This window comes from Hipposideros armiger, unplaced genomic scaffold, assembly GCF_001890085.2.
Source record: "Hipposideros armiger isolate ML-2016 unplaced genomic scaffold, ASM189008v1 scaffold_32, whole genome shotgun sequence".
NCBI classification, from domain to species: Eukaryota; Metazoa; Chordata; class Mammalia; order Chiroptera; family Hipposideridae; genus Hipposideros; species Hipposideros armiger.
Window position 1 is genome coordinate 833,589 of NW_017731382.1, and position 14,567 is coordinate 848,155.

General features: G+C 57.4%; 1 protein-coding gene across 1 annotated transcript; it reads left to right on the top strand.

Moving 5' to 3' along the window:
• Positions 1 to 2,978: 2,978 nt before the first annotated feature.
• BHLHE23 (basic helix-loop-helix family member e23) lies at positions 2,979 to 3,718 on the top strand. Its single transcript, XM_019637200.1, has one exon. It carries the CDS (start codon positions 2,988 to 2,990, stop codon positions 3,651 to 3,653), a length of 666 nt encoding a protein of 221 aa, XP_019492745.1. The 5' UTR covers positions 2,979 to 2,987; the 3' UTR covers positions 3,654 to 3,718.
• Positions 3,719 to 14,567: the final 10,849 nt, after the last annotated feature.

Sequence of the window (14,567 nt, forward strand, 5' to 3'; positions counted from 1 at the left end):
TTTAAGGGAGTGGGATTGAGCCCTGGGGCTCAGTCCAAACCCATCCCCAAGGAGGCTCATCGAGGGGGCGGCAGGAGAGTGCCAGGCGCTGGAGACCAGAAAGTACCGGAGCGGCAGGCCAGCGCAAAGCCGGGTGAACACCACTTCTGCCTCCGACAGGTCGGGCCAGGAGATGGGGAAGCACCTGCCCAGCTCTGACCCAACGGAGCGGGAGGGATGGAAAGGAGCACCGTGGGGGTAAAGACAGGGCTAGCAGCTCACAGTATCACTGTGCCCACTGGGCGCTCACGTGGGCCATGGCACCTGATTGTCACAGGCCAGGCCGCGGCAGAAGGGTGGGCCACACGCAGGGACCACGGTGCATGGCAGAGTGGCTTCTGGGAAGGCAAGAGGACCACTGGCGCAGAACCACATCCCAGGGCGAGCCCTTAGTGGCAGGTCCACCCCCTGGGGGCTGCTATCAGACCGCAGGCGTGAGGAAGACACCTGATTTACAGGTGCAGAAACTGAGGCCCAGGGAGGCTGACCCAAGTCATGCAGAGCTGTCCTGCCCGTGACAGTAAAGGGACCCAGAGGTGGCGAAAGTGGACCAAGACGCTTGTCAGTTTCATTAGCTGGGACTCCAGGCCGGGTCCTAAAGGTCATACACACAGGGCAGAACGGAACCCCAGGACAGGAACTTCAGTGATTGGCATGTTAGGTTTCTTCACTACCCACCAGGCAGACACGGAGGGCCCTGAGAATGTGCATTTTAACCAGGCGCGCTACAACCACCAGCGGGTTCCGCCGGTGGAACGCAATCTCCCAGGCGGCCAGCAGGTGGCGGCGTCTGACCAAAAAACCATGCAGCTCCCGCCTTTTGGCAAGATTTGTGCCCTGGTTCTTCCCATGCTGGACCGTGACTCCCACCTACAGGTGGGCCTTCCAGAGAGGTGGTTTCATGGTCCCCCACTCCAGACGCAGGCCAGCCCTGGTCCTCACACCCACCCCTGCCTCCAGCCCTTCCCTGAGCTGTTAAAGGTTCTTGGTTACCTGGACATTTGGAAACTGGCCCAGAGCCTTGGCTCCCGGGTCCTGGAGTTTAGACATCCAATGACCAGGTAAACCAATGACCGCCAGCGCGAGGATCCCTGGGCTGGAACCCACATATTGGCTGTAATTTAATCTCCGCAGGTGATGCTGACCTGCAGCCAGGGACAGTGCTCTGCTCCAGGCCTTGTCTTGAAAGCCAATCTCATCCAGCCTGTAGTTTCAACTGGGCCCCACCTAACAGTCCCACGTCCCCACAAATGCCTGCTGGACACTTCTCTAGGTGGTTCAAATGTCCCCACACTCAATTTTTCCACAGTGTACCCTCCTCAACCCTGGTCTCCCTACAGTCCTGAGTCTGAGAGGCAGGAGGTCATCTGGCCCAGCCCCCCTCTGGTCCCCACTGCTCACGTCGGCCTCAGAGCACCTGTGGAGTTGGTCCATCTGTCCCCATGTCCCCTTTTGCAACCTCCCCCCCCCCAGCTCTGCCAGGCCTGGAGAGACACCCAAGGGGAAGCGCCCCCCAAGTTCCTGACCACAGCATTGAAAATGCTTCCCTGAGCATTCAGTGACTGCCACTGCTTTTCCATCAACTCCCCATCGTGGCCGCCCCCCATCCCCGGGCTCCTGCTGCCCCTACAACGTGTCACACTACTTCTGACAGCATGTAGGTCTGGGCCTCCAAAGTGCTCCCCACCTCAGCCCCTTAACTTGACACCCTTCAGAGCATGCCAGGCTTTCGCCATCACTCTGCCTGTGCCTGACCTCAGCCCAGGATGCATGCAGTCCAGGGGCCCCTCCTGGAAAGGGCTTCACCCAGACCCTTCTCATCTTTGCAAAAGATGTGTGCACCTGCATTCCACGCCAGGACGCGCTAGTGAGTGAGGGCTGCCCTCCTGGAGGTGCACGCAGGCTGTCCACCAGGCCACCGGTGCAGGCAGACATGCTGGCCGGTGCATCCTGCTGCTCACTCGCTCGGGTCTCCTCAGGGCCAGGAGCAAGGGAAATCTGGTGTTTTCCGGGATTGCTGTCTCCTCCAAAATTCACACCAGCGTGGAAGCCCTGAAAGGCCAGCATCCCAGTTATTGCTGGATTTCTAGAACCTTCCGGAGAGCGCCGGGCTATTAGCCATTCACGCCACAAAGGTGAGGGCACCTACTCACCCTCCCCAAGCACCTGGCAACTCACGGATCATCTGTTCTTCCCCTCCCTGGTGGGACCTGGAGGAGAGGTCCAGCGCCTCTGCCCACAGAGTGCCAGGGGCGTGCCGTTTGCCCCTCCAGTTACCGGCTGTGCAGCGGGTCGCCGAGGGAGCCCACCAGGGGCTGCACGCCCAGGACCCAAAAGGTGGTCACCGGGCGTGTGCTCCGCACCTGCTCAGTGTCCGCGGTGTGTTGCGCTTCCCTGCTCCGTCTCCTGCGCGACGCCGGAGGCGAGCCTGCGAGAAGGACCCAGGTCCAGGCGGACTGAGGCGGGTGTCCACGTGATGACACCTGGGGAGGTGACAACCCAGGGGGTGGCAGGAGGCAGCAGGGGGTGTCACCGAGAAGCAGTAAAGCGCTCCTGGGTTCTACAGCCCCAACACAGCATCTCCATCCACATCCCCAGCTCGCTCCATCCCTGCGCTCCCCCCACCTCTGGCCGTCGGTCTGCGCAGCCCGCGGAGCCCGGCTCCGGGAAGAGGCGGTCACCAGGTCCGCTCTGATTGGACAACGCGAAGGCCCAGCGGTGCCTCCGCACCTTAAAACGGCGGCGAGGCGGGCAGGCGCGGGAGCCCGCCCCGGGCCCAGCCCCGCACGCCGCGGCGGGTGGGGGAGGAGACGGAGCGGGGACGGTCGGGAGGCGGGGCCGAGGCGGGCCTGAGAGGCCGGCGTGCGGAGGCTCGGGGACCCGCAGACCGCCGGCCGGACGCGAGGAGCCGGGAGCAGCACCGAGGCGGCGGCCCCGGCGGCGCGGCCATGGCCGAGCTCAAGTCGCTGTCCGGGGACGCGTACCTGGCGCTGAGCCACCGTTACGCGGCGGCGGGCCTCGCCTTCGGGGCGGCACGGGGGCCCGAAGCGGCCCGCGGCTGCGGGGCGCCGGACCTGGGAGGTGACCTCTCTGCGGCGCCCGCCCCCCGCCCCCCGGCCGCGGCGGCCGAGAGCAGCGGCGAGCAGAGCGGCGACGAGGACGACGCCTTCGAGCAGCGGCGCCGGCGCGGGACGGGGGGCGCGGCGGACGCGCGGCGGCGGCCCCGGGAGCAGCGCTCGCTGAGGCTGAGCATTAACGCGCGCGAGCGGCGCCGCATGCACGACCTGAACGACGCGCTGGACGGGCTGCGCGCCGTCATCCCCTACGCGCACAGCCCGTCGGTGCGCAAGCTCTCCAAGATCGCCACGCTGCTGCTCGCCAAGAACTACATCCTCATGCAGGCGCAGGCCCTGGACGAGATGCGGCGCCTGGTGGCCTACCTGAACCAGGGCCAGGGCCTGGCCGCGCCCGTGGCCGCCGCGCCCTTGACGCCCTTCAGCCAGGCCGCGGTGTACCCCTTCTCTGCGGGCGCCGCGCTGCCCTGCCCGGACAAGTGCGCCGCCTTCTCCGGGACGCCCTCGGCGCTTTGCAAACACTGTAACGAGAAGCCGTAGGGGTCCCGGGCCGCTCCCTCCTTCCGAACGCGTCCTCCATTTAACATTGTCCCCACGACTGTGTCGCCCCGCCCATGGGGAGAAGGTGGCCCTACCGCGTTTCCAGCCCCTGCGCGCGGAACAGCTTCCGGCCACCTGAGCGCGAGATTGAGCCAGAAAGCGGGCACTGGAACCCACACCCGGGAGTCCGAGGCGCCCATTGGACACCCTCCCAACGCCCACAGCCATCGAGTCTGGGGACGGGAAGGGAGTGACCAACAGTGCTCGTCTGGGCACCGCTGCTCACCCTCGAAAAGAAAACAGGGCCCCAGCGGGAGCGAGGACTGGCGCGACCCGGGGCGGGTGGTCCTGCCTGACACCAGCCCGGGGCTCGCGGAGCGCAAGGACAGAGGACGCTGCTGAGCGGGTCGTGGTCTTCGCGTTGGGGTGCCTTTTTGCCGCCCCACCCTCCTCCCCGTCTGCCGCTCTTGCCAAACGGCAAGGCCACGCTGGGTGGACGTGATTCCGAGGTCACCAGGCTCCCGACACCTCCCGCCTCTGCCGGCTCCAAGAATCTGCGCCCCGGCTACTGATCCGCCCTGGGCGCCCCCGCTTGGCCCGCGGCTGTTTGCAAAGGAGCTTGACTGCGGATGCAAGAAGACCACGGGAAGTGGCTTTTCAGCTTTCCCAAGTCTGAGTTTATGTTTATTTTCTTGCCTCACTAGAGGTGCTAACCCCTAGGGGTGAGTGGACGACGACGCTGGCTGGCTCCAAGTCTGAGGAATTTGTCCCTGAACAACCCCTGGGTTCCCCAGCCACCACCGCCCCCGCCGTAACGTCCCGCCGAGGCGGGGCCCTGATGGATTTGAATGGAGACTATCGCACGCCCTCTGCTTAAAGGCGGCTGCATGGAGGAGGAGTCCCCACAGTCTGCGCCCCCACCTGGCTCTGGGGTGTCAAGGGAGGGCCCAGTCTAGCCCTGGTGACCGGCAAAGCCCCTCCTCACCCCCCACCCCACCCCCCGCACGTTTTCGGGGGAGGGGGCCGGGGCCACGGGTGAGTATGCTGGTGGGGGCCCCGTGCCCCGACCGGTGCGAATGACGATGGCGTCTGTTTCTTTTCCGTCGGTGCGTGGCTCAGAATTCTGCCACCGTCGGGCCCTCGTCGTCCACAGCCGGGCCGGCGGCCCTGGGGGCTGAGCTGTCCGCGCCAGTTTGCGCCCCAGCCGCTCGGCTACAATATCCGGCTTTATTAACCCAATTTCCTTGGCTGTCGTTAATGCTATGCTAATGGGGAGAGGACCGCCGCCCTACAAAGCGGCCTGTCTATAGCATTTAACTTTAATTAATACATTTCAAAAGGCCCTTTTGTATTTGCAAAATGAAGTGTGTGATTAAGTCTTATTCATAAAGACATATGCTTAATACTGGCTTCTGCTAATTTCCATTTTCATTTTCTCATTGTCTTTTTTCCCTAACGGTCTAGTTTAACAGTTTTGCACATTCAAAGAGCTGAGTGTGGGACACTATGTTTCAAATATCCTCTTAACTGAGGACAGGACAACCTCAAAGTCAAGGTCATTCACCTTGGGGGTCATTTCAAAGTGACCCTGATCAACTTTGCAAATTACTTATAATCCGAAACAGAGTTACTTCTGGTTAAAACCACACATGTTCAGTGCTTCGTTTATATTCAGAATAAAGTATTTGATTTCAACTTATTTAAATAATGTGATTAAATTTTAACATCAAATGAAATAGTGTTCATTTGTGACTGAACTCATAATTTCAGTTTTCAGATAGTTGTGTCAGCTTGGGCCATGTGCTCCTAAGTCAGTGTTTTTTATAAAAAACGTCTCCATGCTCTGTAAGCAGCCAGTCAGCAAATATATGAAATAATCAGGAAAAGGTGAAGGAAAAAAAAAATCCTGCCTCTTCTTGGGTGAAAAATAAATTTTAAAAGAACCATTTAACTAATCATAAACCATTCTAATAATGTCCTCTAAGTAAAAGTTGAATTTAAAATTGTTTTTAATTGCAAAGCTGTTTATCTCCTGTTGTCCCAGCTTTGCACTGGGGTTGTTGAGTGGATAGTTTTTTAAAGGGAAGTTAGGCAGGTCTCAAGAGCGCCACTAATCAATCAAGCTGGTTCATCAGAATAAATGCATTTGGCCTCTCACCAGTCTGCACAGCAAGCTCCCCATTCTAAGACAGCCCCAACCTTGGGGAGCTTTCCCAGCAAGAAAGGCCTGACCTCCACCCCCAAGAGATGCCCGTTTCAAGCCCAGGCTCTGGAACATCTGCTGGGGGCTCTGGTTGCTGCTGGCGCTCGAGGGTTGCGCTCCAGCAGGGTGGCAGGATTTGCTGTGGGTCAGTGTGAAAAGAGCCGCCACGCACCCGTCCACCCGAGCTCAAATGTCTCCAGCACTGCGGGAGGAATGACAGGAAAGAGCTTCGTGGTTTTGAATTTGAAATTTGAACTCAGATTTGAAATGGCCTTTCCAAGGCACTCATTTTTTAGATCTGTCTTAGGTAAGGCAGATGCACCTGCTGTTGGGGACATGACTCCAGGACCGAGACCCAGATATTAACAACAGCCTTTTAAACCAGGGCTGTCCCCTACAAAGAGTGCCGGCCACGTGTGGGATTTTACGTTTTCTAGTGACAGGTGAAATGAATTTTAATAACTTTTATTTATCCCAAATATGCAAAATATCGTTTCAACATGTAATCAGTATTTTAAAATTATTAGGAAAGTCTTTTGCATTTGTTTGTACTAAGTCTTCCAAATCCCTCGTGTCTTGCACTTAGAGCCGTCCCCGTTCAGAGCAGCCTATTGCTGGTGCTCAGCGGCCACATGTGCCCTGAGGATATCACAGCTCCAGACTGTGAAAATGCAAAGCATATGAAGTGCCTTTGTTTTAACAATAACTGGTTCTAGAATAAATTCTAGAGCTAGACAAATAGGAAACGTCCTGTGCTTGTCACTCACCAAGTTTAGTTGGGGCCGGGACAGGCAGAAGAGCCATTGTCCAAGCAGTGGTGGCTGTATGTCTACCTGTATGTCACCAGTTCCACATGCTGGCCAGCCACACCCAAGCCTGGGGGGCCAGTGTAGGACAACCCTGGGTCCTTCCCACTCTGGCCAAGGGGTTATCTTGAAGCCAACACAGCCTTCTTCCTCTATTAACCTCATGAATGAAGGGTCCAGCCACGCTGGCCGCTGCTTGAGCAACTTGCAGGCTTAAGCCTCCCTCAAGCCCAGGCTATGAGACTGTGAGGCCCAGCTCATGGGTGCTGGGGCAGGTGGCCCCATAGGGGTCCCTTGCCGAGTCAGGAGAGGCTGGTAGCCTGGCCAGGGTCCTACACCCCATTTTCACTCACTGACCGGTGTGTCCACCAATGCAGATGCTCACACACCTGCTCTCCCCAGGGCACCCCCAGCTTGCCGAGTGGAAATGGGGGATGCACAGATTACTAAACAAGGAGGGGTGTCTGTGGTTTAGCTAATGAGGGAGCACCCCAGGACAGACACGGCTGCCCTCTCTTCCTTTCTTTAAAGCCACCCACAGCAGACTTGTCTCTTCCATGCCTCTGGGGGTTTTGATGCCTTGTGGTCAGTAACTAAAGCAGGGCAGCCCCTCAACTTGTTACTCTGTCTACCCAAAACCAAACCGTCTGCTGCGAGTTTCCCATCTGCTTGGTGAGAGGCCTCAGGACTTTGGGTTTCGATGGTACCCAGATACTTAACATCCAGGGATCTTTGTTTTTCCCCAGTTAGGAAATTTGCTCCCCTAAAACAGTACCCCTAATTTTCTGTAATAGAGTTTGGTGCCCAAACTCCAAGGGCAGAACTCTACCCAAACCTAGCTCTGCCCCCACCACCCCCTCCGGGGAGGTTCCCTAGCAACACACCCCCATGTAGTCAGTGCATAAGGGTTGTCAGCAGACTCGTGGACCAGCCACATTGCTTCCAGCTGTTTCCAATTGTTGATTTCGTCCCCAAGACAAGGATCTCTCTTCACTGACCAGGTATCTCTACGATCCTTGGAGACTTCTTTTCCAAATGAGGAAGCGAATGAGCCTCCCAGTCAGTGCAGACGCTTGCTCATCCCAATGCACACGTCCCCTTCCCTTGCAGGGTGGGGACATTAAAAGGAGAGGGACCCCCTGATAAAGGACAAATGCTGTTTTCCTAAAAGAGTGGGTGGGATGCACAACCAGCCTCAGCTCACCTTGGCCGGCTGAGGGAACTCCGGCCAGCCGCACAGCAGAGGCCCCAAACCCTGGTTAATCCAGCCGAGTGATTACAGCAGGTTCTCATGTGAATTTGCTTGTGGTCTGTTTTTAGTCTTTAATCGCTTTTGGCATCTCATTTGAAGGGATGGGAATAGAGGGATTTACAATGTATTAAATTATTTCTTCAGCAATTACCTCTATGGACTGGTAACTCTGGGTATTATGTTACAATTCCCCAATAAAAGTCTGCTCCTAAAATTAGATAGTTGATACACATTTGCAAACTTAACCTCAAAGGGACGAAACCCATGTTCCCATAAATGCAGAAAGGTTTGACTAATTAGCGAAGTTACCTTTGATTCCAGTATTCTCCCTGTTTTAAGAAGTGGTTTATGCTGGTGTTTCCCCAGTCTGACTCCCCGAGGCATATGTATTCATATAAATGGATAAAAGCTGTTGAGAGGTGCAGCTCTCCAAGTGGGAGGACGGCCAGGATTGCTCTGGAGGTTAACACGAAAGGGTAACCTTGTAAGACCACGTGTGGAAGGGGTCTCTGAATAAACCCAGGTTTCTCCTCTCATGGTCTGCGGCTTGTGGATTCGCCCAGCTGCTGCCTTGTCAGGATGCAAAGCTGAGCTGCTCTGGTGGCCTCCGTCTGCATTTCCGGGAGGCACAGCGATCAGACTACAACACAGAGCCAGCCATGCGGGGGGCCTGGCCAAAGGCTTCTGTCCCCCATGGCACTCAGGGCCTCCTGGGGTGCCCACGGAAGTGGTGCTGCTGCCGCCTGGGAGCTGGGGACCGGAGCAGGATCCTAGCTGGAGAGCCTCACAGAGCAGCCCGTCTGCATGGCAGTAACAGTGGAGCCTTCCCAGCCAGCCTGGTTTCGCCTCCAAGCCCCGTTTTGTCTGAAGAGATGAGCCCACAGCCAGTTGCTCTCCCAGGGGCCCTGATTCGGCCTGACGGGTGCTTCATCTCCCCAGGTCCATGTGGGTGGCCCTTTGCTGTCCTAATGAGGCCACGGCCAGTCTGGGAACTCGTCGCAAACCCTGAGACACAAATAGCACCCGCAACGCTCTATGATGGCCACAAAGCATCATGTCCAGCTCTCTGCGCCCAGAGCTGTGTCCCCAGTCCTCTCAGCACGTCCCTGCAGTTTGACCACAGACAGCACTGAGGTGACAGAGTCCCTGAGTACAGTGGGTCTCTACCTCCCTTGCACGGGGCAGAGCTTTCCTTTATGGCCCCAGCAGACACCTCGGCAGCAACTTCCACGTGGGCAGGTTCCTCCACAGCTTTTCATCAGCTGCTTCTCTCCACCTCAGCGACCTTTGGGACCAGATGGGCTTGCGCCCAGGCCCCTCCTGCACCCATCCACTCGTCCTGTCTCCTCTCCCTCTCTGTTCATCTCCTGAGTCTCTCTTGGGAAGAAAAGAAGGGTCCGCAGTCCTTCCCCTCCCTCTGAGTAGCCCTCTTCCCCTAACCACTGCACATGCTCCTTAAAATATTGCAAATCTGGGGTCCCAAGGTGATGTCACTGCTCCCAGTGTGGTGCATCTGGCTTAGGGAGGGCCTGGCCCGTCTGCAAAGTGAAGACTGACCCCAGAGAACCACTGACCTTCAGCCGAGCCTGGAGCCAGGGGACAGTGGGCAAGAACACCAACCCTTCTCTCTGCCCAAGATTGTCACCTGGACTCACGTGCATGCATGTGAGCACGTGTGTGCGTGTGCATGAATGTGTGCATGTTGCACTGTGTAAACCTCACCCCCCGAGCAGGTTCCTGGATCCTTGGCCACAGTTGGGCCCCACCAGGAGTCCGTTGCAGCCTTTCTCCCACCACCTTTGATCTGAGAGGTCTCTGACCGCCCCCCTCCCCACCTGCCAACCATCTTGCCTTTTGAGTTGGAGGTTAGCAGGGTGACTTGCCTGGACACAGACCTTCCATGTGGAACCTAGAACATCCTGAGCAAACGGCTGAGGTGGTCACGGGGGTGAGGTCTTGAGCGCTTTCAGAAAGCAGAAGGGGTAAGCAGTAGAAATAAAATAAATGACACCGGCGGCCGTGGGGGCCGACCTGCAACGTCCTGGTCTTCCCAGGGACTCTGTCCACTTCAGCCCAAGGCCAAGCTGTGACCGTGAGCATGGGAGCTCATTGCTGCCCGTGTAGCTGTTCTGGAAGGTGGGTGGGACCACTATGCAGACAGCAAGCAGCTCCCGATAGAGGGGGTTTCCTCTTGGCCTTGGGGATGTCCTCACAGTGAGAGCTCCAGGAAATAAGGACAGCCAGTGTGGGCACAGTCAGGGGCAGCTCTTCAGAGAGGGGATGAGAGCTGGACGATGGGGGAGTCCATTTCCTGAGCTGCGGTCACTTCCTGGGTCCTGATTTCTCGCCCCATGATGCCTCCCCAGCCTGGCCGGCAGCACCTGGCCGAGCCCTTAGCCCATCTGGAATTTAGGAGTGGCAGAGGGAAGCCGCTTCCTGCAGGAGCTGGCAGCCGAGGATGGTGGGTTGCTAACCGCATTGCAGGGACTGGGAGGGGGGCAGACAGGGATCACAACGAGCATGGTATCAAGCGATTTCACTCTCATTTTCTGCTTCATAAGGCTGGTTTAAAACGTCATTTGAGGGGACGCACCTCTCCAAACCTGTTCGTTATCATGGCAGGCCTCTCTCCGCCACGGCAGAGGACGTGATGGTTCATTAGTATCGTGTTGGGAAGCAGCTGTGCTGACAGGTGAGGGACATGGGTGAACTTTCAAGGATACTGACGTCACTGAGCAACCTCATCACAGCGTGCAGAGCTGCGTACTGTGTCATTTAAAAGGGTCCTTGGCTTTCAACTGCTCCCTCCTCCTCTCCACCCACCATGTAGATGAATGGAGAATGTTTCCAAAATAATTACAAGTGAATACACAAGGTCAGAGGCACCTCCCGGTTCCTGCAGGACTTCCGCTGAGCGTCGTGGACCAGGATGGCAGAGAGTGGCTCTGAGCGGTCGGCAGGCGAGGGGGGTTGGGGGACACACACACGGGGCTCCCGCTTCCTCCTCGGTCAGTGACATGGAGCCCACGCGCACTGAGCCGCCTGGGGACTCAGTGGGAGGTTCTGCACAAGCTCCAGGCCCTGGTAGGTGCCTCATGCGTGTCGGCTGTTCTCCGGCCAGACGAGGCAGCCGGACAAGGAAACTCAGAGATCCCACAGCACCCTCAATGTGAAACATCCTGCGAACCAGCCTGACTGTCTCCCATGTTTCTTCCCATCCTGGAAACGCGTCCTCTGGGTTAAAACTGTTGCAGACGACACCTGGCTGTGGGTGCTGGTTTCTCTGGCAGGGAGAGAGATGGCGAGGGTTTGGGCAAGGAACGGGGCAGCAGCCATGTCCAGCCTCCCAGAGGGGCCTGAGGGCCAAATGCAGACTCCCTGTGAGGGGCCTGGGACAGTGCAGCCGGGCAGCATGTGGCTTTAAGCACTGATTAAATAAAGATGACTACTGGTCAGTGAGGGGACCAGGGAGGGCCAGGCAGGGCGGTGCCCCCGTGATATCACTTTTCCATGAGCTGAGCACCCCGGGCATCAACCAGGGAACTCAGGCTGCGGAAGGCGGACTAGAAACCAGTCATGAGGGCAACCTTGTAACAACACAGGAAACGCTTACTGCCAAGTGAGAAAGGCCTCAGACTGGGGGGCGCAATCAGACCATAGCTGCTGTGAGAAACGGGGCCAGGAGGAGGCGGTTCAGCTAGGTCATGGTCTCCACACAACTGGGATGTGAGAGAGGCTTTTTCCTCCTCGAATCTTGTCTCAACTTTCGGCTCCGTTGCACTTTTCTGATAGAGGGAAGACACGGTGAAGTCGTTAACAAGCAAAGTGAGTCTAAAGGCTGTCGCTGGGGAAGCCACCGGCATTGTGAGTAGACGGCCAGTGTGTGAGAGCCCCACGCCCAGCCCCAGTTGGTCAGGCCCCGCGTCCAGGCTACAGATGCCAGTGGGGGGCATCTGTCACCCCCAGTGGCAGCTCGATGACCTGCCTGGTGGTGAGGGCCGTCATGCATGAGGCTGTGATTACATTTCCTCGTGTAATGGCCCTGAGTAAATCTTTGCAATTTTCATTTCGCAGATTTAATATAGATCTGTTGCTGTCTCCCATTTTAATCCAGAATCACTCATTAAATGGAGACCAGCAGACGTCAGTGGGCGAGGCCTGTGGGCTGAACTGCAGACTGGACGTCCCCAAGCGCGGTCCAGATGGACGGCCGCTGCCCTCATTCTGTGATGGGCACTAATCTGAAAACTCGACCCGTTTCTATGCCCATTACACATATTAAAGCCACCAAAATTCCGGGGATGGCAAGGCCCACAGATACTCTCCCCCAGATGCCTCTGACCCAGAGCCTGCCTGGGATGGATGACAGGACCCTGAGCTCTCTGCCTGCTCCACGCAGAAGCAGCCGCTCCCTGGGTCTGCTGCAGCCAAAGCCGTCCGGGGCTGAGGCCTGGCGGCACCCCTGACAAACCACCTGGAAACCATGGGCCTTCCCTGTCCACCTGGCCAGACACAAAGTTGATACAAATTGTCCCAGTGCCTAAACTTGGGGGATACAAAGTATCCCAGGGCAGCCACCTGCCTCTCCTGGAAGAGCCCATTTCCCCTGTGGGCATGTTCAAATCTTCTCTTTGACTTGATTCTCCCCTTACAGAGACCTGGGGGGTGGGTTCTGCTTTCAGGCCTCCTAGGGGTCCTGGTTCCAGCTTCCTGGCACTGTCCTCGGTGCTCCTGCTCCGGCATCTGAGAGCTGCGGCCACCCACACGTCCTCCCTGGTGGCTGCAGGAGTTGGTCAGTGCAGTTAGCCCTGGGGTCTGGCAACCAGCGAGTGTATCAAATGCACCTCGGGAGCTGATCCATGTGTCAGGGAATGCGCCCTGCTCCCCAGAGCAGGACTATCATGTGGAAAGTAGCACACGCTGGTTTCTGGGAACCTGATCCTTTACACGTTGTCAAAGCGCCCCAAGCAGGTCACTTACAGGAGGTGCCACGCCCGCTTGCGTGTGTGCGAGTCCAAGGGCAGCAGGTATACACGTTCCCCGGAAACAGTCTTAACACCCACTCCACAGACCAGGACACAGAGGCTCGAGGCAGTTGGCAGCTTGTCCTGCCTTGTCAGGGCCACCCCAACCTCCCATTCACAGCCCTCCCCCTGCCAGCCAAGCTGGAGCAGAGGCGAGACAGGCTGAGGCCAGTCTCCAGTCTGGGGTCTGAGTGTCCTGCCAGTTCCCAAGGGCAGCATGGGCGTGAGGCTCCAGCACCCCCTCAGAATGTTCTAGCACAACTCCTGCTTTATTCAGAGCAATGGAAACTATGCAGAGGGAATTTTATTATTGCAGTTTTATATGGGATCCAGAATGTCTGTGATATAAAGGCATTACTGCAGTTACACCCATTCCATTAATTAGCACGAGCGTTTATTACTGCCAGTAAGAGGTAGTATCAGGGGAGGTAGAGCCAGTGTACCCGCACGGCCCCCTCCTGAGCTCTTGGGCAGGGCACCGAGGGACGGGAGACCCAGTGGAGATGGCTGAGGGACCCTGTTGAGGTCCAGGGTGAGCCGTCCTGCCGAAAGCCGGAAAGGGCAATCCCATCTGCTTGCCGAGTGCCACTGACATCGGGCCTGGCTCGGCACTGAAGATGGGGCCAAGGGGACAGATGTGGCCCAGAGGACAGAGGTCACTGTCTGTGAGAACAGTCAGCAGAGACCCCCCAGAGGGAGGATAGCGATTTGCTCTGGAAAAGGAGACTCCTTACGCGTGACCCATGCTGGACCTTGTCCGCTAACGCAGAGCTCCGAGGCTGGATGCTGCACTCACAGAAATGAGCCCCGTGGGTGTTTGTGGGGACATTTTTATACGTAGAAGGAGTGTCTTTGGGTGACTGTCTCTCAGTCCCTTCGAGCAAACTATCTTGGTGTGGTGGTTTTAAAATGTAACTGACATCAGGCTTCCTGCTAATTCTGACAGGTGTTTTACCTGGTTCTCAGCTCATGTAACCCCTCCCCACCCCCACGTCCCATTCCCCGGGGCCTCCTGTCTCCTTCCCACCCTCCCTCCCTCTCAGTCTGGGGAGAAGTCTGCCTTCAGGTGGGGCCTGGGCTGACTTGTCCCTCTGCCCAGGAGAGTGGCCTCTGTGGGTCCCCATCTCTCTCTCGGATGCATCCACAGCCTCAGGAGGCAGAGTTTGTCAGGAAGCAGTTACTCCACAGCAACCAAAGCAAAGAGCCAGTGGCCGCTGTCGCTGTCAGCCGCTGGCCCAGCCCGAGCTCACTCCGGCCCCCAGCTGGCCACCAGCAGGCCCAGTCATGAATATTGATGGCACCTCCTTTATGCGGAGCCTCTGCTCAGAGCTGCTTCAGAGCCGCAGCAGTTCAGAAACGCATCCGGCTTTGTGGAGTGTCAGGATGCGTGACAGATGGACGCGCCTTCAAACCTCTGTGGCCCAAGCTGGGCACAAAGGAGCCCAGGATGTTTTCATATTCTACACTTGCCTGGGGCGAGTTCTCAATCCCGTCACCCAGTCACCCAGCGCTTGGGCTTTTTATCAGTCAAATGCCTTAAGCACTTTTTCAACTTGGACATCTGGCCGCACATTTAAACAATTTTTGTTTGCTAAAATATTTAATAGCGTGGCAGGGGTTTCGCTGGAG

Excerpts from the sequence above, each read along its gene's own strand:
- BHLHE23 (XM_019637200.1), top strand. The coding sequence starts at position 2,988 with ATGGCCGAGCTCAAGTCGCTGTCCGGGGACGCGTACCTGGCGCTGAGC.